This window comes from Euprymna scolopes, chromosome 26, assembly GCF_053919585.1.
Source record: "Euprymna scolopes isolate OS-2025 chromosome 26, ASM5391958v1, whole genome shotgun sequence".
In the NCBI taxonomy this organism is placed as follows: domain Eukaryota; kingdom Metazoa; phylum Mollusca; class Cephalopoda; order Sepiida; family Sepiolidae; genus Euprymna; species Euprymna scolopes.
Genome location: NC_136507.1, coordinates 106,705,707 through 106,730,967, shown reverse-complemented (window position 1 = coordinate 106,730,967; position 25,261 = coordinate 106,705,707). Strand labels below are relative to the sequence as shown.

The 25,261-nt window shown below is 32.6% G+C and overlaps 1 protein-coding gene across 1 annotated transcript in view; it reads right to left on the bottom strand.

The window, feature by feature from the left end:
* Nucleotides 1-8,086: 8,086 nt before the first annotated feature.
* Nucleotides 8,087-25,261, bottom strand: part of LOC145248353 (uncharacterized) — a 69,139-nt gene continuing 51,964 nt past the window's right edge. The window contains exons 7-9 of the mRNA XM_080110272.1: nt 18,575-18,781; nt 14,887-15,076; nt 8,087-9,045 (exon numbers count right to left, since the gene is read on the bottom strand). Of these exons, the coding sequence (XP_079966398.1) occupies nt 8,898-9,045; nt 14,887-15,076; nt 18,575-18,781 (545 nt within the window). The 3' untranslated portion in view covers nt 8,087-8,897. The remainder of the gene's footprint in view (nt 9,046-14,886; nt 15,077-18,574; nt 18,782-25,261) is intronic.

Sequence of the window (25,261 nt, the reverse complement as noted above, 5' to 3'; positions counted from 1 at the left end):
TTACATAACAACATAAAAAAATAAACCACATTTTTTTGTTTTTTGCAAACTTATTTCAAATGTCCACTAAAGATTCCTCCGCGATGCAACAAGTCACTTTACTATGCGTGAACGCATCATGTAAGAAAAGCGTTAACGAAGGTGGTGAAATCATGCAAAATAGTTCCAGGAGCCAGGGGTTAATACCATGCAAACGGTAAATTTGCGACGGGTTTAAATGCCAGATTCTTTTTCAGTGGCCTCGATAACCCCTAAAAAAAAGCTAGAATGATCGGCGTTGTGTTAAAGTTAAAATAAACATTTACAGTTGTTTATAATATTCAATCAGCATCTCCAAACCGTTGTGTAAAATGTCAACATTGTACACATTAGCAGCAACGTCATCATTTAGTGTGTTTACTATAGTCTGGGTCAATTTCTATGGAAGAGCATTGGCGCTACAATGGTTAATTGAAGAAACGTTTTTTTGCTATCGGATAAAAACAATAGAAACTTAACTTTCGTAAAACAAATAGATTTTTATTAATGAACTACACACATGATAAAAATAATTTTAATGTCTTCTGTTGACACTTATGTGTCTGAAGATAATGTTACTTACAAAAAAAAAAAAAAATCGGAGGCCTGCAATACAAATGCTGGAGTCCCTCAGGGGTCAATCCTAGGCCCAACTCTCTTCCTGATCTACATCAATGACCTCCCTAAACACATACTTAAATCATTCGTTGACATCTATGCTGATGACACAACCATCTACGGCAACACATCAAAGGCTGTAAATGACAAAGTTTTCTCTGATTCTCTCTCCTCTGATCTCGAGCGCGTGGTTCAGTGGGGGAAGATGTGGCTGGTTACCTTTAATGCATCCAAAACCAAACTCCTATCCTTACATCATCAACGCTCTGATCCCCATCTGGCATCAATTGTGATGGATGGCTCTCGTCTGGGTGAGGCCTCGTGTTTTGACAAGCTTCTGGGGTTGACCTTTACTCCTGATCTGAAATGGAACACGTACATCAAGTCTGTTGCCAAGATCGCTGGAAAGATGGTGGGATCCTTCTACCACTCCAGAAGATATCTCACTTCTGATGCAATTCTCTATCTATATAAAAGCCAAGTACGTCCAAGGATGGAATACTGTTGCCATATCTGGTCAGGAGCTGCTAAAAACAGCCTATCCTGCCTTGACAGAGTACAAAATAGACCCTGCAACCTCTCTCCCACAGAAGAGACGTTGCAAGCCTATCCTTGTTTTATCGTTATTTCCATGGCAGGTGCTCATCTGAACTCCAATCTCTGGTCCCCCCTCGCCAATCTTTCACAAAAAACACCCGTCTAGCTGAATCCACTGTGAAAAATTTCCCCCACTCTATATCTGTGCCTAGATCAAAACGCGGATTCCATGAACAAAGCTTCTTTCTTAGAACTGCATGCCTGTGGAACTCTGTTCCGTCTGCCTGCTTCCCACCGGACTACAACTTGGATGTCTTCAAGTCCAATGTTAACAAATTCCTAATGAACCACCCCCTTAAGTAAACACTTCATCGAATCTCCACACTAACGTAATGTACTTGCAATAACCCTTATCCCTGAGTGGCTTCCGGGCCTTGATAAGTGGTGATCACTGTGTAAAAAAAAAAAAAAAAAAAAAAAAAAAAAAAGGCCTCCATACTTTTTTGGAAAAAAGACGCAAAAATTGATAAACACCCTCTATCATTTTAATTAATCAAATCCAAATGATTTTCTTTAGTCGATTTTACTTTTGCAACCTTTATTATTACAAGAGTCATATATTCTATTATATGAATGTAATTTTTTATTATTCGAAAACTTATAAACAAATATTTGTTTAAACTTCATATCGTGTAATATTTGAATTAATATTTTAGAAATAATTATTTTTTAGAATTCTGTTTTTTTGGTGTTGTAATTCAAATAATTATATTACCAAGAAAATAATTATCAAGAAAAAGTGTTTTTTTGTTTTTTTTTAACATAATAATATTGATTTTATGTCCAATTTTAATTATAATCTAAGTGAAATAAATAACGGGATTTTATATATATATATATATATATATATATACATATATATAATTATTTTTTTACTATAATAATTAAATACCTACAGACACTAGTGTTTCATCCTTTCGGGATTCTTCAGTGCAGGGTGTCACGATTACTACCAGTCGAACGATTCGAACCCCGCGACATGAGACATCTCTGGCTCGATTAGCGGGGGCTGTATCCATTCGGCTACCATTAACCATGTGAAATAGCGTTGAATTTTAAACATTTTAATTTAAATGTTCATTATGTCAGACAGACAGTGATCAAATCGTTATACGATGATCTACGCATAAGAGCTAAATTGACCGACTTTTAATTCAGCTGAAAGTGCTCAACGATAAGAAACGAATTTCTTAAAGGAGCTGTCATAATTATTTTTTTACTATAATAATTAAATACCTACAGACATTAGTGTTTCATCCTTTCGGGATTCTTCAGTGCAGGGTGTCACGATTACTACCAGTCGAACGATTCGAACCCCGCGACACGAGACATCTCTGGCTCGATTAGCGGGGGCCGTATGCATTCGGCTACCATTAACCATGTGAAATAGCGTTGAATTTTAAACATTTTAATTTAAATGTTCATTATGTCAGACAGACAATGATCAAATCGTTATACGATGATCTACGCATAAGAGCTAAATTGACCGACTTTTAATTCAACTGAAATATATATATACAGGATTTTATATATATATATATATATATATATATATATATATATATATATATATATATATATTCCTATTTGTCTCTGTTAAGATTAGGATTTACTTTATGAAAAGAGCAAAAACTTGCCAGTCACTGAATTCACCCTGCTTTCTTTGCTTGAATGAAAAACTATTTATCACAAAATTTAAGGATAGGGATAAACTCTTAAATAAGAAACAGGAAACCTCCATAAATTGCAGACATTACAAATCACATCTGCTTTCTCACTTGCTAATTACTCCCCAATAATCCCAATTAAATTCAACTCCAACATAACCCTCATGAAATAATCCGACAGCTAAACACCTACAAATCCAAATCTCCTCAAGTTCAACATTCACTAAATCCAAAACAACACCCGTCCTGGGAAAAAACGTGCATTAAAAAAAGAGAAAAATGCATATATATATATATATATATATATATATATATATATATATATATACGCACACACACACACACCTAACACTTGCAAGCAAATTTTCTACAATATTATAAATACTTAATAGTCCCACCGAATCTACCCATTAACCACAAAGTTTATATTCGGCATATGCGTGTCCGCTAAACCCCTGATAATCCTTTTCCCCTAAAACCTCGTTAAAAATATTCACCCACAACAGAAATATTAAACTAATATTCAGCTTAATGGTATACGTGCTGCTCTGCTCGTTGCCTATCTATTAACTTTGATACTAACAAAAATGGGATAGCACCTAGTACAACCTGAACATATACAAAATAAATAAATAAAAAACAAAAATAAAAAATAAAGAACACAATTATCTAGTGACTAAAAACATACACTGCAAGCATTAATTTTAGTCTCCTTAAAACCAATAGTTTTATTTCCACTAAAGTGAAACGCTCTTATAAAACTCTTTAAAATTGCTAACTGCAATCTTGACATATCTGTTATATACCAAAATCACTAAGTGTGACCGAAATCTAAACGATAAATGATGCACGATGCCATATGATATAGACGTTGGAAAATACCTCTAGAAAACACCTGTATGCATCTACTCTAAATGGTTATATAACACATCAGCATAAAGATACATATGTATACAGTCTTCTATGGGCATAAGATCCGTGGGTACTACTATTTACAGATAATTAATATAATCCCCAGTAAAGTTATATCAGTGCTAATTAGTAGCAAATAACTAGGAGGAATTCCTAATCACTCTTCTAGCTGAATAATCATTATCGCTGCAAAAAAATAAAATAAATAATAAAAATTAAAAAAACTGCATTTAACCATCATAAGTTTAATAATGACATATATTCTGAGTTTTGCAATTACTATCATTATGAAAAGTTTTAATAACATATTTACAAATCCACCAACTACACTTGGCCTTCGGGTCAAGATCCCACAAATGAATTATTGTACCATTTTATTGTTATCTTTTTTGTTTTTACACGTCAATAAAAAATGTTTTAAAAACTGGGAGTTAAGTAATACGTCCCCCAATATGAAAGGGTGAATGTGGTATTATGGTGAAAGAAGATACTAGCTGGGAGAAACTTTTGATTTTGTTTAGTTCTGGAATGACAAGGATAACCAACGACCCCCACAATCCCCCCTTTTGAGTTGGCCATGTGCCTAAGTTTTTTGTTCATTGTTGATTTTCAATGTATTTTTAACATGAATAAAAGATTTAATATCTCAAAGTGTAGTATCTGTTCTTCAGATGCTACACTTCAATTTCTTGTTCTCTGTCAGTGGAGGAGAGATCCTTCACGACTGAGACAATTTTTATTTTTTGTTCCTTTTCTCCACATTAAAACCGACCCTGGTGTCTAACTCTATCCCGTGGGGAGACATTGTAAATAGGAACTAATAAACCAATATTAAATAAACAAATGAAATAAGAATAAATAAAAATAAAGAATAAAAACCGATTTTGTTTAAATGAGAAAAAAAAAAATCTACCACTATCAAACAAATGATGCCACCCCTCTTTCCTCTTCTCCCATTTCTTCTCTCTTCCTTCTTCTTCACGCTCTTTCCTTCTTCCCCATTCCATCTCCCCCCCTAACATTTTACTTTTCTTTCCTTTCTTTCTTACGCCTCTCACCCCCTTCCCTCCCTTCCACCGTTCACTAGTAGCCCAAGGAATGGTCAGCAGATCCGGGTAAATCCTAATCTTAGCAGAGACAAATAGGAATATTAAATTAAAACAAATAATAAAAATAATCTAAGACAGCTCACCATTGAAGTTACATACGGACCGCCGGGCAACAGACAAGCCAACCTCATACTTGTTTTCTTGTTTAAGATAACATCTACATAGCTCGTGTTTTACAACCCAATTCCTAACTATCCTATCTCCTGACACCAACATGAAATGAATGAATAAAGACACGGTAAATAAGTAAACAAACAAATAAGAAAATAAATAAATTAACAAATTCGGACCCAATCAGCCCTGTTCTCCGCACAGCTGAACAGTCACCCCCATAACCCGTTTAAAAAAAAAAAGAAAAGCCTTCTTTTGCTGAAAGTTGATTTTCGGATTTCATTGAGAATGCCGCTTTCGTAAATAAGCATTGTTGCCTGATGAGGTCTCTCGTTGCTAAACACTAGAAGACCAAAACATGCTCATGACTGTGTAGCAACAAATTACTGCAAATTGAAAATGTAACTTGTTCTACTTCCGTATTGAGCATTCTCAATTATATTTCATTGGTTACCCTACTTTTGAAAAATAGCAACCTCAAATTATATATATATATATATATATATATATATATATATATATATATATATATATATATATATATATATATATATATATATAGAGAGAGAGAGAGAGAGAGAGAGAACTATTTTTTAATTATTTGATATTTTCAACTTTAAAAAATGTTGAAATTTTTATAGGCCTATATTTATTTATTTATTTTTAGTTTTCGGAACATGAAATATGGGAGTGGGTAGAAAACCTAAAAAAAATATTTCCTCTAATATATTTTAACAAAACCTTTTATTGTGTAAATTTATTTCATAATGAATAAATATCGAAAATTTCTGGAAGATATAACGATTATTTGATTTTTGCTAGATTTTTAAAACATGGGTGTTGTCAGCGGCTTAAAAAACGTCACTACATAGAAACGTTGTTTTAAAACGTCGATAATGTAAACACGATTTTTGTCTCGCATTTTCATTATTTTTGTATGCTGTAAAAATTTTTCTCCTCCATGAAGACCAGAGGTTTTGGGGAATATCAGATATTTTGTAATTCATATGCATAACTAGGAAAACAAATGACTATGATTGAAACATTTTATGGCTGAAAAAAAAATGCCAATAAATAGGCTCTGAATGATGGGTGATCCCTTTAATGCACAACCTGAAGGGCAAATGTACCATAGCCCAATACACCATTCAGGTCATTACATTTCCAACGAGCCTTCATTTGTTAAATTCTGATCAATAGTCGCTGAAATTTGGAATTTATAAAATTATCAAAAAAGGTATATCTCTATATATGTATGGATATAGCTATGGTTGGTTGTTTTTGTTTTACGGCATATCAACCCTTTTCAGGTTATTTAATGCCGAATCCAGTGATTTGGAAGAAAAATTTTTTAATAGAATATATTTGTTTGTTTCCAAGTCGGTTTCTATTTAACCCATAGTTGGGACCCTAACAGGTACTACCAGTCTGGGTCAGAATGGACCTGGGAGCAATGGCAATTAAGGGGTGGCTCCACACTTCCCAAAGCCCGCAAGCTGGGGCCTCACCATTGGATATAGTCTAAGGTCATATCCAGGACCAGGATATATCTATACTCATCGCCAAATGGAATATTGAAATGCTCACATCTTTGGTTCTATGGAATGAAATTGCATGAATATTTTCAGGCTTTCTGAAGATTATAATATTATTCTATGGTTAAAATTTTATGAGAATTGGTAAAAAATATACCTATATTTTCAAATCAGTAAAATATGCCCGAATTTACCTTCTTTTTTTTTACATAGGAGTCACCACTTATCAAGGCCCCGAGGCTACTTGAGGATAAGGGTTAATGAGTGTACAGTAGGCAATGGGATAATATTGTAATAACAGTAGTTGAAATTTGGTACTTAAGGGGATGGTTCATAAAGAACTTGTTTACATTGGAATTGAAGACGACCAAATTGTAGTCAGCTGGGAAGCAGGAAAACGTAAGAGAGTTCCACAGGCATGCAGTTCTAAGAAAGAAACTTTGTTCATGGAATCTACGTTTAAGTTTAAGCACAGATAAACAGTGGGGGAAATTATTGATAATGGTTTCAGCTAGACTAGTGATTTCGTGAAAATTTGGCGAGGGGGACCAGAGATTGGAGCTCAGATGAGCACCTGCCATGAAAATAACGATAAAGCAGAGACAGGCTTGCAACGTTTCTGTGGGAAAGAGGTCGCAGGGAAGAGAAAAGGGCATCCCCCACTAGGCTACGAAGTCTATCTTGAACTCTGTCAAGGCAGGATAAGACTTTCTAGCAACTTCTGCCCAGATGTGGCAGCAGTACTCCATCCTTGAACATACCTGGCTTTTATATAGATAGAGAATTGCATCAGCAGTGAGATATCTATTGGAGCAGTAGAAGGATCCCACCATTTTTCCAGCAGCCTTGGCAACAGATTTGATGCATGTATTCCATTTCAGGTCAAGAGTAAAGGTCAAGCCCATAAGCTTCTCAAAACATGGAGCCTCCCCCAGATGAAAGCCATTCATTTCAATTGATGCCAGGTGGGGATCAGAGCGTTAATGATGTAAAGATAGAAGGTTGGTTTTATGCACATTAAATCTAACCAGCCACCATTTTCCCCATTGTACCATATACTCAAAATTAGAGGAGCGAGAATCAGAGAGAACTTGGTCATTTATAGCCTTTGAAGTGTTGCTATAGATGGTAATGTCGTCAGCATAAATGTGTACGAATGATCTTAGGATGTGATTTGGAAGATCATTGATGTTGATCAGGAAGAGAGTTGGGCCAGGATAGACCTCTGAGGGACTCCAGCATTATTACTGTGGGCTTCTGATTTCTGCTCATCAACCACTACTCTTACGAACCTATCAGAGAGAAATAATTTAATAATTGAGAAGATATTTCCAGCTAGGCCTTGTATATATAGTGTCCTGCAAGCCAGCTTCAGTTTTGCTGCTTCAGTTGTCTCCCCTGTGGCCTTGTCAGGCCACTAACATACATGTGTGTGGGTAAATTTTTTGGCTAAAAATAATCAATTTCAACACATTTAAGAAAAAAATTACCCTCATGTAAAACAAGACACGTTTTTAATTTTAATATTTCGAACAGTCTTCTGTTCTTTATTAAAAAATTTTTTGGTAAAAAATGAATGATTATAAAACAATCTTTGTTTGAATCTGGACATTTTTGATTTTCTAAATGCTTCCCCGTTTGTCTCAACGTCCAATTTGATCCAAGCTTTCTTCCGGATGGCAAAGAGAAGCTTTACTTTTTTTTCTCTTAAAATCAACAGGTATGTGTCCATTTTGTTCTTATTACCGTTATGCACAAATAATTTTTTCAAGCAACAAAGTTTCCTTTTGAAATTAAATCTTTTTCAGTCTGTAAAGACAATGGTAATGTTTAATGTCAGAGAAGAATGTGAAAACAATTCTGTTTATGCATCAAAAATGGTTTTATGTTGTTGGTTTTTGTTTTATATAAATAAATGATGAATCATTTCTATTTAAACTCCATTTAGTATTATGCACGTAAAACTGAGAAAAGGATACTTGAAATTTGTCAACATTATGTGAATAAACAACAACAAAAAAATGGCCACTGAATTTGACCTTAATGTTGTTTATCTAAAAAGTAAACTTGAATTTTAACTCAAAATAATTCCTCATTTCATAATATTTATTAATAATAATATGAATTAATAACATTTAACAAAAATTCAACAAAACCATTTTTAATGCCTGAATTTCTCTTGCATTCTTCGTTGATCACTAAAAAACCAAAAAAAACTTAAGCCTAGTTTCCAAGTATACCATTCTCTTTTTTGGCCCATTTTCAGCAATTCTTTTTTTATTACAGAGAGGTAGATCAATGTGTGTATTCTTTTGTGTTTTTGTTTCCGATTAAGGCCACAATCTTTGGATAAAACATGGTTTAACAAAGTTTTCCGTGACAAGTTGTGTCAGTGAGGAATACGTGGACAACAGGGCTAGGAATAAACCAAGCAAAACGACGCCAGCATGAAGTCCTTTTTCATAAATGGACAGTGGGCTGAAAAATAAAAAAAAAACAATATAAATATAAATATATATATATATATATATATATATATATATATATAATCAAGAAACTAAGTGCCCTGTTTTCATTAATGTGGGAACTTGGTACCGTGCCACAGCAGTTCAAAGATGCGTCACCAGTTTAAGCACAAAGGAAATAAGTGTGAGTGTGATAACCATAGAGGAATTTCTCTTTTGTCTGTTGCTGGTAAGATTCTAGCTCGTGTAATCCTAAACAGACTCAATGGTTCAATCTGTAAAACTGTGCTCCCAGAAACCCAGTGTGGTTTTAGGGCAGGAAGAGGTACTGTGGACATGATCTTCAGCCTTCGGCAACTACAGGAGAAAGCGAGGGAGCAAAATAAGGACTTGTTTGTCACATTCGTTGACCTCAACAAGGCATTTGATACCGTCTCTAGGGATGCCCTGTGGACTGTTTTGAGGAGGCTTGGTATTCCGGACAAGATGTTGAATGTGATTATCTCCTTTCACTGGGGAATGGTGGCGACAGTACGATCTGGCTGTGAACAAAGTGAACCATTTGAAGTGTCAAATGGAACTAAGCAAGGATGTGTCCTTGCTCCGATCCTATTTGCTCTTTTCTTTTCGGTGATGCTTGAGACAGCTTTCAGGAACACCTCAGAAGGCATAGGTGTTGAATATCGATCAAGTGGAGGATTATTTAACCAGCAACGGTTCAAAGCCAAAACCAAGACTTCTGTGCAGACTGTTCTTGACCTCCTTTATGCTGATGACTGTGCTCTTGTCACCCATAGTCTTGATGACATGCAAAACATCCTCAATAGCTTTTCTGGTGCATGTAAAGCTTTCGATCTTACAATTAACATAAAAAAGACTGAAATTATTCACCAGCCAAAACCAAACGCTACGTCCTCTTCACAACCAGTGGTATATGTTGATGGTGAAGCTTTGAAAACAGTATCTTCTTTTACATACCTCGGATCTGTTGTGTCTGATGATGCTAAATTTGAAAAAGACATCCAATGTAGAATTAATAAAGCTAGTGAGGCATTTGGTAGGTTGCGACACAGACTCTGGAACAGCCACGATGTGTCTCTAAAAGTAAAGGTAGCAGTCTACAAATCTGTTGTTCTGCCTACTCTTCTGTATGGTGCCGAAACATGGACCTTGTACCGCAAGCATATAAATCAGCTTGACTCCTTCCATATGAGATGCCTGCGTTTTATTTGCAATGTTGGATGGCATGATTGTGTTCCGAATAGTGAATTACTGGAGAGATGTGAAATCTCTGGTATTGAATCATTTTTGATCAGGATACAAATGCGGTGGTCGGGTCATCTTGTAAGAATGGATGACTCAAGAGTTCCTAAGCAACTTTTTTATGGGCAACTGACAAATTCTTGTCGTCCAATAGGGCGTCCCCTGCTTCATTACAAAGATAAACTAAAAGACAACCTGAAACGTTGTGGAATTTCTCTGAGTTCCTGGGAGAGTGCAGCAGGGGATCGCAGAGAATGGAGGAAGATGTGTTTCCTGGGGACCAAAGAATTTGAACATAACCGCCTTTGTCATAGGGACACCCTTCGTGCAAATATGAAGGTAAAACACAAGAAAAATCCACCTAAAAATGAATATGTATGCCATTGTGGTTTCAGAGCACGCAGCAAAGCAGGGTTATCTGTTCCCTCGAGAAGGCATCTTTGACCGACGAGCATATGAAAGTTCACCATTTGCGGAGGAGTGTGCCGGACGTCTACAGGATTGCAATTATGCTTGTGGTGTCACAGACCTTATGAGCTGCTGAAGATTGCATACTGAACCCTCATTCATCATCTTCGATGAGAGAATCCACATATATTTATACAATGAAAAAACCCCATAAATATATAGACAATGAAAAACAATATTAATATATTTAGACAATAAAAAACTATATAAATATATATAGACAATGAAAAACTATATAAATATATATAGACAATGAAAAACTATATAAATATATATATATAGACAATGAAAAATTATATAAATATATATAGACAATAAAAAACTATATAAATATATATATATGTATGTATATATATATATGTATATATATATATAATGAAAAAACAAATATATAGACAATGAAAAACAATATAAATATATTTAGACAATAAAAAAACTATATATATATATATACAATAAAAAAACATAAATGTATAAAGACAATGAAAAACAATATAAATATATATAAAGAAAATGAAAAACAATATATATAGAAAATGAAAGACAGTAAAGCATTTCATCCAAGGCATGAAAATTGTTAAACAAAATATTTTTACAATAGGCTTTAAAAATAAAGGTTCAAGATTCAATTTCAAACTTATTTATGTTCAAAGTGTACTTTTATAAATTTTACAAAGTAAGGTATAAAAATTTAATTTAAATTGAATCAAAAAATTACCTTGGATTTATTTTATGTAATGTACATTCTGTTGCACTTTAAAAAAAAAAATCATTGAAAATTTTATATTTATATCATTAATTGCTAGATGAAAGATAATGTTTTTAAAGTGCACCAAATAAATATATATATTGGAATTTTTTCCCTTTTTCCTTGTACATATTTGTGAATTATTCCACGGATTTCGGCCTTTTGGATTATTTTGGACCATCTTCCAATTGCATGATTTCCTTGGATTTTACTTGTGCGAATGGAAATTTAATTAACTTTCTTGGATTTATATTTTTGAATTTGCGAAATCACCTTTTTCTTCACCATATTTCCTCTGCTTCGCTCTTTGTTATCAAGTAAGATCTTTGACTTGAAGTTTCATCAAATACTTTTGTATGCAAATTCCGATCCCGCATTTTGCTAATTCCTACCCTCTGATGAGAAGGAAAGTATTTCTGCGAAACTCCGCGGATTAAGGACTATCCACTTATTAAGTGTTTCCTTTTCAGATTAAATATGTTTTTAACTCATTTCAAAGTGTTTTTAACATTTTTTTTTATTTTTATTTTTTTTACAAGATAGTCACAACTTATCAAGGCTCGGAAGCCACTCGGGGATAAGGGTTATTGTGTGTACAGTACGTTAGTGCTGGAGATTTGATCAAGTGTCTTACTTAAGGGGGCGATTCATCAGGAATTTGTTTACATTGGACTTGAAGACATCCAGGTTGTATTCAGGTGGGAAACAGGCAACTGGAACAGAGTTCCACAGGCGTGCACTTCTAAGAAAGAAGCTTTGTTCATGGAATCTACGTTTGGATTTTGGCACAGATAAGGAATGGGGGAAATTTTTGACAGGCGGGTGTTTATCGTGAAAGATTGGCGAGGGGGGACCAGTGATTGGAGCTCAGACGAGCACCTGCTATGGTAGTAACGATAAAACAAAGACAGGCTCGCAACGTCTCTCCTATGGGAGAGAGGTTGCAGGGAAGAGAAAAGGGCATCACCCACTAGGCCACGAAGCCTATTTTGTACTCTGTCAAGGCAGGATAGGCTGTTTTTAGCAGCTCCTGCCTAGATGTGGCAGCAGTACTCCATCCTTGGACCTACTTGGCTTTTATACTGATAGAGAATTGCATCAGTAGTGAGATATCTTCTCGAGCTGTAGAAGGATCCCACCGTTTTTCCAGCGACCTTGGCAACTGATGTATGTATTCCATTTCAGGTCAGGGGTAACGGTCAAGCCAAGAAGCTTATCAAAACATGGAGCCTCCCGAAGATGAAAGCCATTCATTTCAATTGATGCCAGGTGGGGATCAGAGCGTTGATGATGTAAAGATAGAAGCTTGGTTTTAGGTGCATTAAAAGTAACCAGCCACCACTTTCCCCATTGTACCACATACTCAAGATCAGAGGAGAGAGAATCTGAGAGAACTTTGTCATTTACGGCCTTTGATGTGTTACCATAGATGGTCATGTCATCAGCATAGATGTACACAAATGATTTAAATATATGTTTTAGGAGATCATTGATGTATATCAGGAAGAAAGTTGGGCCCAGGATGGACCCTTGAGGGACTCCAGCATTAATACTGTGGGCTTCTGATTTCTGCCCATCAACCACTACTCTTATGAGCCTATCGGAGAGAAATGATTTTATGACTGAGAAAACATTTTCAGTGATACCGTAGCTGGAAATCTTGTGAAGTAGGCCCTTATGCCATACCTTATCGAAGGCCTTTGATATGTCAAGATCAATTGCCCTAGAGAGGAAGCCTTTGTCAAGAGATTCGCTAATCCTCTGAGATATAACCATTAGCACATCTGCTGTAGATCTTGCAGAACGGAAACCATATTGCATGTCACTAGGAAGGTTATTTCTGCTGAGGTGGTTGACTACTTCTCTATGTAATATGGATTTTATTAAATATTTGCTCTTATATATATATATATATATATATATATATATATATATATATATATATATATATAGTTTTTATTATTCTTTATGTAAATGCAATCATATCTTGCTACGATGTGCAGACCGTTTTAATCATAATTGATCTCATCAGACAAGGAAATTTTTAAATTAAAAAGGGTTCAAGACTACTTTTAATTTTAAAGGAGAGAAAATATACCATGCCATGACTAACGTGAAGCAAGGTTAATGTTCTTAGTCATGGCATAGCATATTTTCTCTCCTTTAAAATTAAAAGTAGTCTTGAACCCTTTTTAATTTTAAAATTTTCTTCTGATGAGATCAATTATGATCGAAACGGTCTGCAAAACGTAGCAAGATATGATTGCATTTACATAAAGAATAATAAAACCTATAATTTGCTCTCTTTGATTGAGCACTATCAACGACCCTTGTTGAAATTCAATTATTCTTAATTTTTGGATAGCTTTCTATCTGGAAAACAAACACAAAAACAAAAAACAAAACAAAACACACACACACAAACACACACACACACACACACGCACACACACACAAACACACACACACACACACACACAAACACACACACACACACACACACACACAAACACACACACACACACAAACACACACACACACAAACACACACACACACACACACACACATATATTCAAATAAAGTATAGTTAAATAAACACTTAGTTTGGTCTTCTCTTTTCTTTTTTTTCTCGAAAGATAGTTTCTTTCGAAGTAAATTCTTCATTTTCAAAAACGTTCGTAATAGCGACACCTTTTTAAAGTACTGCCTTTCGTATAGAAATATTTTGTTGACTTTTTTTGTTGAAAAATATTTTTAGATTGATTTAAAAATAAAGCATCTACTCAATACAAGTGCAAAAGACAGTTTTTATTTTTAACCAATAAAAAAAACGTTTTTTAATAATCCATAATAATTAACGTGAACAGCAAATTATTGTGTTATTTTATTTATTTATATTTTAAAATCTGTTTTTGCAAATTATATTGAAGGAATATATTTATTTCTAACGCAACATGTGAATAACAGGCTGCTTGCGGCGAGTAAAAAATATTTAACCAAGGGAAGAGAAACCACACAAGAAAGTTGAAATATGTCTAATCTGGAGTTTTGACTACACAGACTTGCTTTTTTTTTTTTTTTTTGACGCTCGACAATCCTAGATGATCACATGCACTCATGAAAGGCACAGATGATACAAGAAACAGCAATGCAGAAAATGTGCATGTATGAAAAGACTTTTATGTGATTCGATTACTTGATCGCTCATCAAAGAGAACGTAACATGTGCAATTTGATCGCTCGTTGATGAAAACATCACAATAAAATCTAGAAACTCGTATGTTTTATTTAATGGCAAGCAAGGTACCGCCATCTTGAATATTAGTGTGAAAATCTTTAAGGAAATCCTCGGAAAATCCTCGGAAAATACTTACACTGCGCCTGATGATTCGTCCTGTTTTTTAAGCTTTAAATAGAAAACAGACGGGAAAATAAAGCTCAGCATGGTGATTGTTGATCCGCCGATCAAAGACAAAATGGATCCGAAGTTCGGAATCGTTTCGGCAACAAACACAATGCAGAGAATCAGCATCGCTCGAAGCGAACATCGTTTCCAATTAAAATCTTTAAAGACAAAAACAAAAAAAAAAAAAAATACAGGAAAAAAAAAAAACAGAAAAAAATTGATTTTTGGCAATCAAATCTGCAAATGTATAGCACAGAAATTAGGAGGGGGGGTTTAATATTTAAAGGTCAAGGTCAAAAAATAACAGGAGAAAAAATTTGTATAGGCATTAAATATGGTTTTGGTTTTGTTTTTTGTTGATATCATTATTTAATATTATTCTAATTAAATATTATTAGTTTATATTATCTCTATATAAATAAAATGAACTCATTTTTTCCCGTCCGATTTTGACCTTAATAGGATTAAAAATCAAGATATTTCATGCAAATATAATATGCACAAACGGCAGAACAATATCCGAGGTGTGTTATAGGCTTATTATTTCTCAAATTCCTCGATAATTTTAGATTTCTATACTTTTTCTGCTGAGAAGTCACGGCCAAAATCGGTTAAGATCAATGGAAGTGGTAAAATATTTTCTCTCTAATAAATTCCTCCTCCCCCTGCCACCACTTAACACCGTTTGGGGATCGTTCACAAGGAACAGTTGAGAAGAGAACACCAGTTTGGCTTCGTAGTTCTTTCATGTGAAGTTATTTAAAATCACTAAACTAAGCTGCAGTGCTCTGTGGCGTAGTGGTTAGCGTGCTGGACAATTCACATTATATTTTCACGTTCGCGTCGACCTACCGTAGTCGTTTTTTTTTTTTTTTGTTTTTTTTTTCCTAAACAACTGGAATGGACTTTTCTTGGTGGCCGAACTGTTAACGTTGCAGATGTTTTTTTTTTTTTTTCACACTTTATTTTCCTACTTTTACTCATGACTCCGGGTTTGATCCTTCCTACTAACCTACCAGAACATTTTTTAAAACTCCCCCCACCCGTCCCGGAAACAAACACTCGGGCAACGCCGGGTACCCCCGCTAGTTATTAATAAATGTTGTTAATTCATATTATTATTAATTAATAATGTGATTTAATATTGTTATAATTAAATCTTATTAATTTATATTATTATTAATAAATGTTTTAAATTTATATTATTATTAATTAATTTGGTTGATTTATATTATTATAATTAAATCTTATTAATTTATATTGTTATTAGTAAATGTTATTAATTTATATTATTACATGATTAATTTTTTTATTATTAATAAATATTATTAATTTATATAATTATTAAATATTATTAAATGAAGAATCATTTCGAGTTAAAAATCGAAATTTGTTTTTAGATCAAGACGACATCGAGTCAAATTCAGTAGCCATTTTGTTTTGATAAAGCTTATTCACATAATATTGATACATTCTAAGTGTGCTTTTTTCAATTTTACATGCATAATACTGAATGGATTTTAAATTGAAATGATTCCTTATTTAGTAACATTTTGTTTTTAAATACATTTAAACCAGTATACAGCATTTATACATATTTATTGAATAATTTACTTTAAAAAACATTATACAGAATTGTAATAGGAGGTTTCAAAACGCCAGAATGCACACACACGCACACACACACACACACACACACACACACACACATATATATATATATATATATATATATGATGATTGCTGCATCTTTCTAAATGATCACCATCACATTGAGTTCTCCCAATCTTGTCTTCCATGCCATCTCAGATGACATACAAATTGAGCAATTTCCATCGAGTTGACTTCCTCTGGAGGTTGAAGTGTATTCCTATGAACAATCACATGTCTTCTCAAACCAGCAGTAGACTTGCAAACTTTGCTGCATGTTAAACAGATTGTTTGGTTCGGATTAATAGGTGCAAAGTTACCTGAACAGGAGTATTGTGCGACTTAAGGTGGTTGACGTAGCCAGCTTTTGACAAAAGCACTCGTTCACAAGTGCGGCATATATATATATATATATATATATATATATATATATATATATATATATATATATATATATATGTATATATATATATATTGGGCCCTCTCACTGATTTCGACATACGAGCTTCCAACAACTTATTGTTTAAATTCATTAATGCTTTAGCTTCAGATGACATTTAAATCTTGCAAGAAACTTACAAACGAGTCGATACATAATACAAGTGTGTGGATTCGGTGATGCGGCCGATGGTATGGCTGTTGACCATTTAGCTTTTTTCCTTTTTTCACGCAGATGATTCAAACTGCCAGAATGAAAAGAGTGAAGATCCTCAAAACAAAATGATTTCCACTCTTTGTTATCCAAGACCTCGTTCTCAAGACAAATTGCTGTTTAACTTGCCTTGCAGTAATGGTTGCCTCAAATTCCTTTTCCTTTCTGTCCAACTGACTGTACAATTATGTGGCAATTATTTGCACGACTTAGTTAATCAATAGCTCCCAAAAGTGTGGATGATGCGTCACAAGCCTTCATTACTTTAATCAAACCATTTGTGTTGTTTCTGACGATTTATATTCACACTCTACTTTTTAATACGTACTCGTTATGTGTTCTTGCACAGGTTATCATCAAAGATTACTCTCTGATAATAATTGTTAGTGTTCCCTGGAGTCTGAGTGGCAACAAGTCTCCCCAGATTTCCAATACTCTCCACCTCTTCTGATAATCTTTGCAAATGTCTTTGCATTATTGCAACAGTCGCTTACCATTGATTTCTCACTGGCAATAACCATTGGTCTTCACTGGGATTTTGGTGGCAATAAGCCTCCAAGGTTCCAGTCCTCTCTGCACTGTTCCAGTAAAGGTTTCGTTAATATCCCCCCCCCTCTTTATTCTTTTCATCCTCCTTAATCCTATACATCTATTTTGGTTGGGATTTGCTGAGACTGATAGCCTTTTGCGTGGGGGGGCGGTATTTTGCAGTTAAAACAAATGAATAACAAACATTACCAAAGGCAAGACAAACCACTCCACCACTTACTCGAACAAGTACTTTGTGACTCAACCAATCCTAAATCGTGCATCTACTCCGAAACAAAAGCATTTCCATTTCTGAATTTTGGAGATGAGGATTGGTTATTTGTATTATTTAGAATCTTCGAATCACTGTTACTGTTCTCATCTTGAGTCCCATTTTCACAAGAACCTGTGGCGCAGTGGTTAGAGTACTTGGAAAAAATTAGTTGTTAAGTGATATTTTCTTGAAGTTTGAAGGTTCAATCCTCAGATTGGGCGACTCCAAAAAATACAACTGTGAATTACTTAGGCCAGTCATGCTACCCCTGTAAAGTAAATAAAGGACTCTGTTCGAAATTATGTCCAGATTCTTAAGTTTGACAGAAACATTCTCAAGTTCGTCAAGATACACCTGAAGAAGGTCGGAGGTTACATTGACCGGAGCATTGTGAAAATGGCACTCAAGATGAGAACAGTAGTCTGAAGAATTCAAATAATATGAAAATTTCTGAGACTCCAGACCAAAAAAAAAAAAGACAGTCATCAGGGAATTTCCGATAATGGCTCAAAAATCAAAAATTATTATTGCTATTATTATTACTATACTTACAAGGTGATATCCGCAGGAAGCTTTCTATTTCAAGGCTGATGGGATTTAGTAGAATGATGAAAGCCAATAAAATATGAATGAGAATCGTGACTTGCAGGACATGAAGAAATGGACTGTTGGAGATGTTCGCCAAGACGTTGCTGTTGAGACGATTTCCGTAGACAAGGAATCCCATCAAAGCGACTGGCAGGTAAATTAGGAAAGTAACTGCCCAGGAAAATTGTCAAAAAGAAAAACAAAAAAAGGGGGAAAAAGTTAAACATTTTAAATAATAATTTAATCTTGGCAGATCGTTTTTGTTGGCACTTGTGCAGTATAAGCACCGCACTATCGTTAAAATAGTTTGGGCGGTTTACAGAAAATGTGCCGAATGAAAGTTTTGTGATTTTTTATTTACTTGCAAACAATGACCAATTTTTTTCAATGAAAAATATTTTATTTCTAATATAGATAATTCAAAAAATTAATTGAAAAATGATAGAAGTATTCTTGAATGATTATATTGGACAATTTTACGAAACAAAAAGAAGATTCCAAACAAAGTCCAGGAATATGTTTTTAGTTCATACATTATTAGCAACTTTCATAGAAATATAACTTCTTGTATAATAATATAGTTTTCAATTTATGTACTAAACAGCAAAATTTATAGTCTGTCTATAAATATCATTTTGCTAGTTTCCTCCGTTTCTTTTGAAACTCCATGGAATAAGGAAAAATTTAAAATTTTTGTATTCCTAATCGTATAAAATTTATTATTTCCTAATTTATTTATTTATTTTTATTTATTTATTTTTTACATACATGCCTAGGAAAGATGAAGAACATGTTGGTTTATACTGAATTCTTTATATATATATATATATATATATATATATATATATATATATATATATATATATATATATATATATGTATGTATGTATGCATATATATTTTTTGCTGATGAGGAGAGTTTGTTTAAATATAAAAAAATCTTTTTATCAAATTATTGTTCAAGACGAATTGTCTATTTCAATAAAAACATCGTTTCCGAAACGATCGTACAATCTATTGATTTTGTTTGTTTTTCCTTTTGAAACTGATTTTCAATTAAAAATTTTGAATCATTTTACTCAATATTAAAATAGCACTAGGATATCTATACCTATCGAGCTTATTATATATCTACATTACAACGAACACTGTTTTCTTTTAATAGTATTAATGAATTTACTAATACATTAAAATAAACTCTGCTCTTTAGACTCTATATCTAATTCGCACAAAATTATGTATATATATATATATATATATATATATATATATATATATATATATATATATATATATATATACTAGAATGGGTACCCAGCGTTGCCCGGGAGTTTGGAGGTGTGTGTTATTGTGTAAGGAAATGTACACACACACACACACACACACACATTTTTACATTTATAGATATACTAGCATGGGTGCCCAGGGTTGCCCGAGTGTTTGGAGGTGTATGTTGAGCAAAAAAATGAATAAATAAAAAAAGTGGTAGTAGGAAGGCAGGCTTGAACCCGCACCACGAAGGAGGAAAAGAACGGAGAAAAAAAGTGACATCTTTGCTATTACGACCACCACCAAACCGGAAGTGAGGTAGGTTTAAATTAAGGCTGGACAATCGAAAACAGGGGATAACTTTCGGAAATATCGGTGAAAAAAACGACCCCATCCCTGTAGAAAAGTGCCAAGTTCAGGGTGAAGCAGTTTATGTTTTTAGCCAATTTTTCCGTATTTGTCGTCTAAAGTGTCGAGCTTCAAAACGATACTGATCTTGTGAAAATCCGTCGCCTCTGTCGAAGGTTTTAGGCAAACATACATACATACATACATTTATATATTGGTAGCTCAAATTTTCGACCCAAACCAATTAAAAAGCTTGCCCTATCTCCGAGCACCATTTATGTAAAATTTCAAATGTTTAGACCAGAAATTGTCTGATGAATTTGGTAGAGACCGCAGAGGTCAAATTTTTAAAAACTTTGAACCCTATTAAGTCCCCTTAACATTTATTGTTTTATCAAGTTATTAAGTTAGATCTATGTCCATGGAACCTATATCTAAAATTTCAATTTTTTATACCCAAAATTATCGGAGGAGTTTGGTAGAGTTTTCAAAGGTAAAAACGTTGAACTCTGACCCCTTAACAGGCAAATTTCTGGCCGAAAACGGATTACAAAGATTTCCCCAAATTTCCATAACTTGTATATCAAATTTCGAGTCTGTAGACTGAAAATTGACAGAGTTACTGTGTAGGGAAATGTATACACACACAAAGACAGAGAGACAGACACTTTCACTTTTATAGATATACTAGCATTTCAGACCGGCGTTGCCCGGGTGTTTAGGTGTATGTTGAGCAAAAAAAAAAAAAAATAGTGGTAGTAGGAAGGCAGGCTCGGACCTGTACCGCGAAGGAGGAAAAGAATAGGAAAAAACGTGACGTCTTTGCTGTTACGACCACCGCCAAACCGGAAGTGACGTGCGTTTAAATTAAGGCTAGACAATCGAAAAGAGGGGATGAGACTTTCGACAATATCGGCAAAAAAAGCGACCCCTCCCTGTAGAAACATGCCCAGTTGAAGGTGAAGAAATTAATGTTTTTAGCCAATCTTTTGGTATTTGTCGTCTGAAAGGTTGAGCTTAAAGACGATACTGATCTTGGTAAAATCCGTCGCCTCTGTCGAAAGTATTAGGCAGACATGCAAACATACATACATACATTTATATAGCTCACATTTTCGACCCAAACCGATTGAAAAGCTTGCCCTATCTCTGAATACTTCAATTTCAAATATTTAGACCAGAAATGTACACAGACAGACACACACTTTCACTTTTATATATATATATATATATATATATAGATAGATTGGTTACTTGTCCATCGGATCCGATGATGACTTTTTCGTTTTGCATCTCATCTAATAATACAGAGGCAGCTCTGCTACCCCAGCTTTGAGGCACAGAGTTTTGAACAGTGTGGTAGAGTTCTCAAAGGTAAAATTGTTGAACTTTTACCCCTTAATCGCCAAATTTCTGGCCAAAAACCGATCACCTCGATTTTCCCAAATCTCAGTACCCTGTATATCAAATTTCGAGTCTGTAAACTAAAAATTGACAGAGTTATTGCATAGGGAAATGTACACAGACACACAGACACACACAGACACACACACGTTCACTTTATAAATATATATATAAATATATATATATATATATATATATATATATATATATATATATATATATAAGAGCAAACAGTTAATAAAACATGTTAAAAACACTTTGAAAAAGAGTTAAAAACATATTTAATCTGAAAAGGAAACACTTGATAAGTGGATAGTCCTTAATCCGCGGAGTTTCGAAGAAATACTTCCCTTCTCATCAGAGGGTAGGAATTAGCAAAATGCAGGATCGGATTTTGCATACAAAAGTATTTGATGAAACTACAAGTAAGTCAAAGATCTTACTTGATAACAAAAAGTGAAGCAGAGGGAATATGGTGAAGAAAAAGGTGATTACACGTGAATGGAAAGTCTGGTGAAAGATAAATAATCCAATGACGGTAAAATCCAAAAGTATAACTCCAAGAAAGTTAATTGAGTTTCCATTTGCACAAGTAAAATCCAAGGAAATCACGTAATTGGAAGATGGTCCCAAATAATCCAAAAGCCCGAAATCCATGGAATAATTCACAAATATGTACAAAGAAAAGAAAAGGGGAAAATTCCAATAATATTGATAAAAGAAAAATAAGATATGCTTTTCACACGACTGCCGAGACATAATAAGAAAGATCAGGGAAGAAAAAAAGGAAGAAAAAATTAAATGGTGAGAGAAGTAAATATAAGATAGAAAAGAAAATGTCAAAATGACCCAGACAAAAAGGATGTTAAAAGGCGCGAAAAAAATATAAGGCAAAAAAATATAGGCCAAAAAAATAGGGCAAAAAAAAAATAGGGCAACTGAAATGTACAGGTTATTACTTAAGAAAATGTCAGCAAGAGTTGTTAAAAGACACTAAATGGAAAAAATAATAAATTAATAAATAAATAAATAAAAATAAATAATAAATAATAAAAAATAAAAAAGATAAAAAAATTTTAAGGGGAGAGGTTGGCCGGTATCTGAAAATTCTGGATAAAGCAAGTAAGTATGTAAGTAAATTATACATATATATATATATATATATATATATATATATATATATATATATATATAAATATAAATATATATATATATAGGTACCTCCAAACTGTTGTGTACTACGTCATCATTCTAAACAAAAAACACGTGTTAATGATTTGAAGATATAAGAAAAAAACTCGCAAAGAATTCAAAATTTATACATTAAACGATAAATTTATCAGAAATTTCTGAATAAATAAAATATACAATAAAAATGAACAATAAATATCTATAAAAAATAATATAAGACTTACCTTTTGTAAAGCAAATAGATTTTTAATAACGAACTAGACAGACGATAAAATTAATTTAATCTGTTCTATTGATACATGTATCTACAAATGCTTGTCCTTACAGGCTTCCGTATATTTTTGAAAAAAAGCGCAAATTTTGATTTCAACCTCTCTCATTTTAAATAATCAAATCGAAACGATTTTTTTTTGGTCGATTTTTCTTTTGCAATTTTTATTATCTCAAGATTCATATATTATATTATATGAATATATTTTTTTAATATTGGAAACCTGTTTTATAAAATATCGGTTTAAACTTCATATCGCGTAATATTTGAATTTAATATCATTTAAAGCTTTTTAAAAGTAATTATTTTTTAGAATTCGTTTTTTTCTTTGTTGTAATTCAAATAATTATGTTACCGAAAAAAAAAGCAAGAAAAATTGTTAATTTTAATTTTTTTTAACATAATATTAATGATTTGATGTCCAATTTTATTTACAACTTTGAGGTAAGTGAAAAAAATGATGGGATTTTATATATATATATATATATATATATATATATATATATATATATATATATATATATATATATATATATATATATATATATACATATAACTATTTTTTATTTATTTGATCTTTCCAGTTTTAAAAAATGTTAAAATTTTTATCGACCAACATTTATTTTTTTCAGTTTTTGTAACATGAAATATGGGGGGGAGGGGGGTAGAACACCTAAAAAAATCCTCTAATATATTTAACGAAACCTAATATGTAAGTTTATTTAATAATGAATAAATATCGAAAATTTCAAGTAAATATGACTATTATTTGATTTTTGCTAGATTTTTAAAACATAGGTGTGAACGGCTTAAAACACGTTGCTACATAGGAACGTTGTTTTAATGCGTCGATAATGTAAACACGATTTTTGTCTCGCATTTTCACTATTTTTGTAAGCTGTAAAAAATTAAAAAAAATATTAGCTGTTTATTTGAAAATTCTTCTTTTAAATAGTAAAAAAACGTTAGGATGATAATAATAAATTAATTACAGTTCTATCGTGTTACATACAGAGGGGGAGGGGGTTAAAACTGTGGTGCACGTTGGAGGTACCTATATATATATATATATATATATATATATATATATATATATATATATATATATATAATTTAAAGGAGATTAGAATAATAGTCTAAAGAGCTAAGTGTATTTTAATGTAATAGTGAAATTACTAGTTTAATTAAAATACAGGAAATGCTCGTTGTAATTTAGATATATAATAAGCTCGATAGTTAAATGTCCTAGAGCTAATATATATATATATCATGGTGTTATAATTATTAGATCACTCTGACAGACGTTAAGACATTTAAAAATAAATGTTAAAATTTCAACGATATATGTTGGCCGAGATGATTTGTTCCTTGCTAATGAAGTCAGAGATGACTTCGTTGCCAGGTTCGAATCTCCTGCCTGGCAAGAATCGTGTCACTTTGCACTGGTGATTCCCGAAAGGATAAAACACTAGTGTCTGTAGGTACTTAATAATTATTATAGTAAATAATTTATAAATATATCATATTATTTATATAATTATTATATGTATAATCATTTACTACAATGATTATAAAATACCTATATATATATTTTTTTTTAATTAGTTACTGTAATAATTATAAAATACTTTATATATATATATATATATATATATATATATATATATATATATATATATATATATAAAGTATATATATATATATATATATATATATATATATATATATATATATATATATATATATAAAGTACAAAAAAATGAATTAAAGGAATAAATTATAAGATGGTCAACATCACGAATTTTGGAATATCTCTGTATATATATATATATATATATATATATATATATATATATATATATATATATATATATATATATATAAAGGAGAAAGAAAAATATTTGGTTTAATCCTCCATTTAGCGTAAATGTTAAAACTAATATACCTAAAGAATTCTTCAATATTGTAGAAAACTCTTTCAAATACCCACATAGATATAGTTCAATTTTTAATAAAAACTCAATAAGAATTTCTTATTCTACTATGCCTAATTTAGCACAAAGAATCTTAGCATCTAATAACAAAAAAATTAAATCAGCCCAAAAAATCCCTTTCCCAATCCAACCAAAAAGCAACTGCAACTGTATTAACAAACATCTTTGCCCACT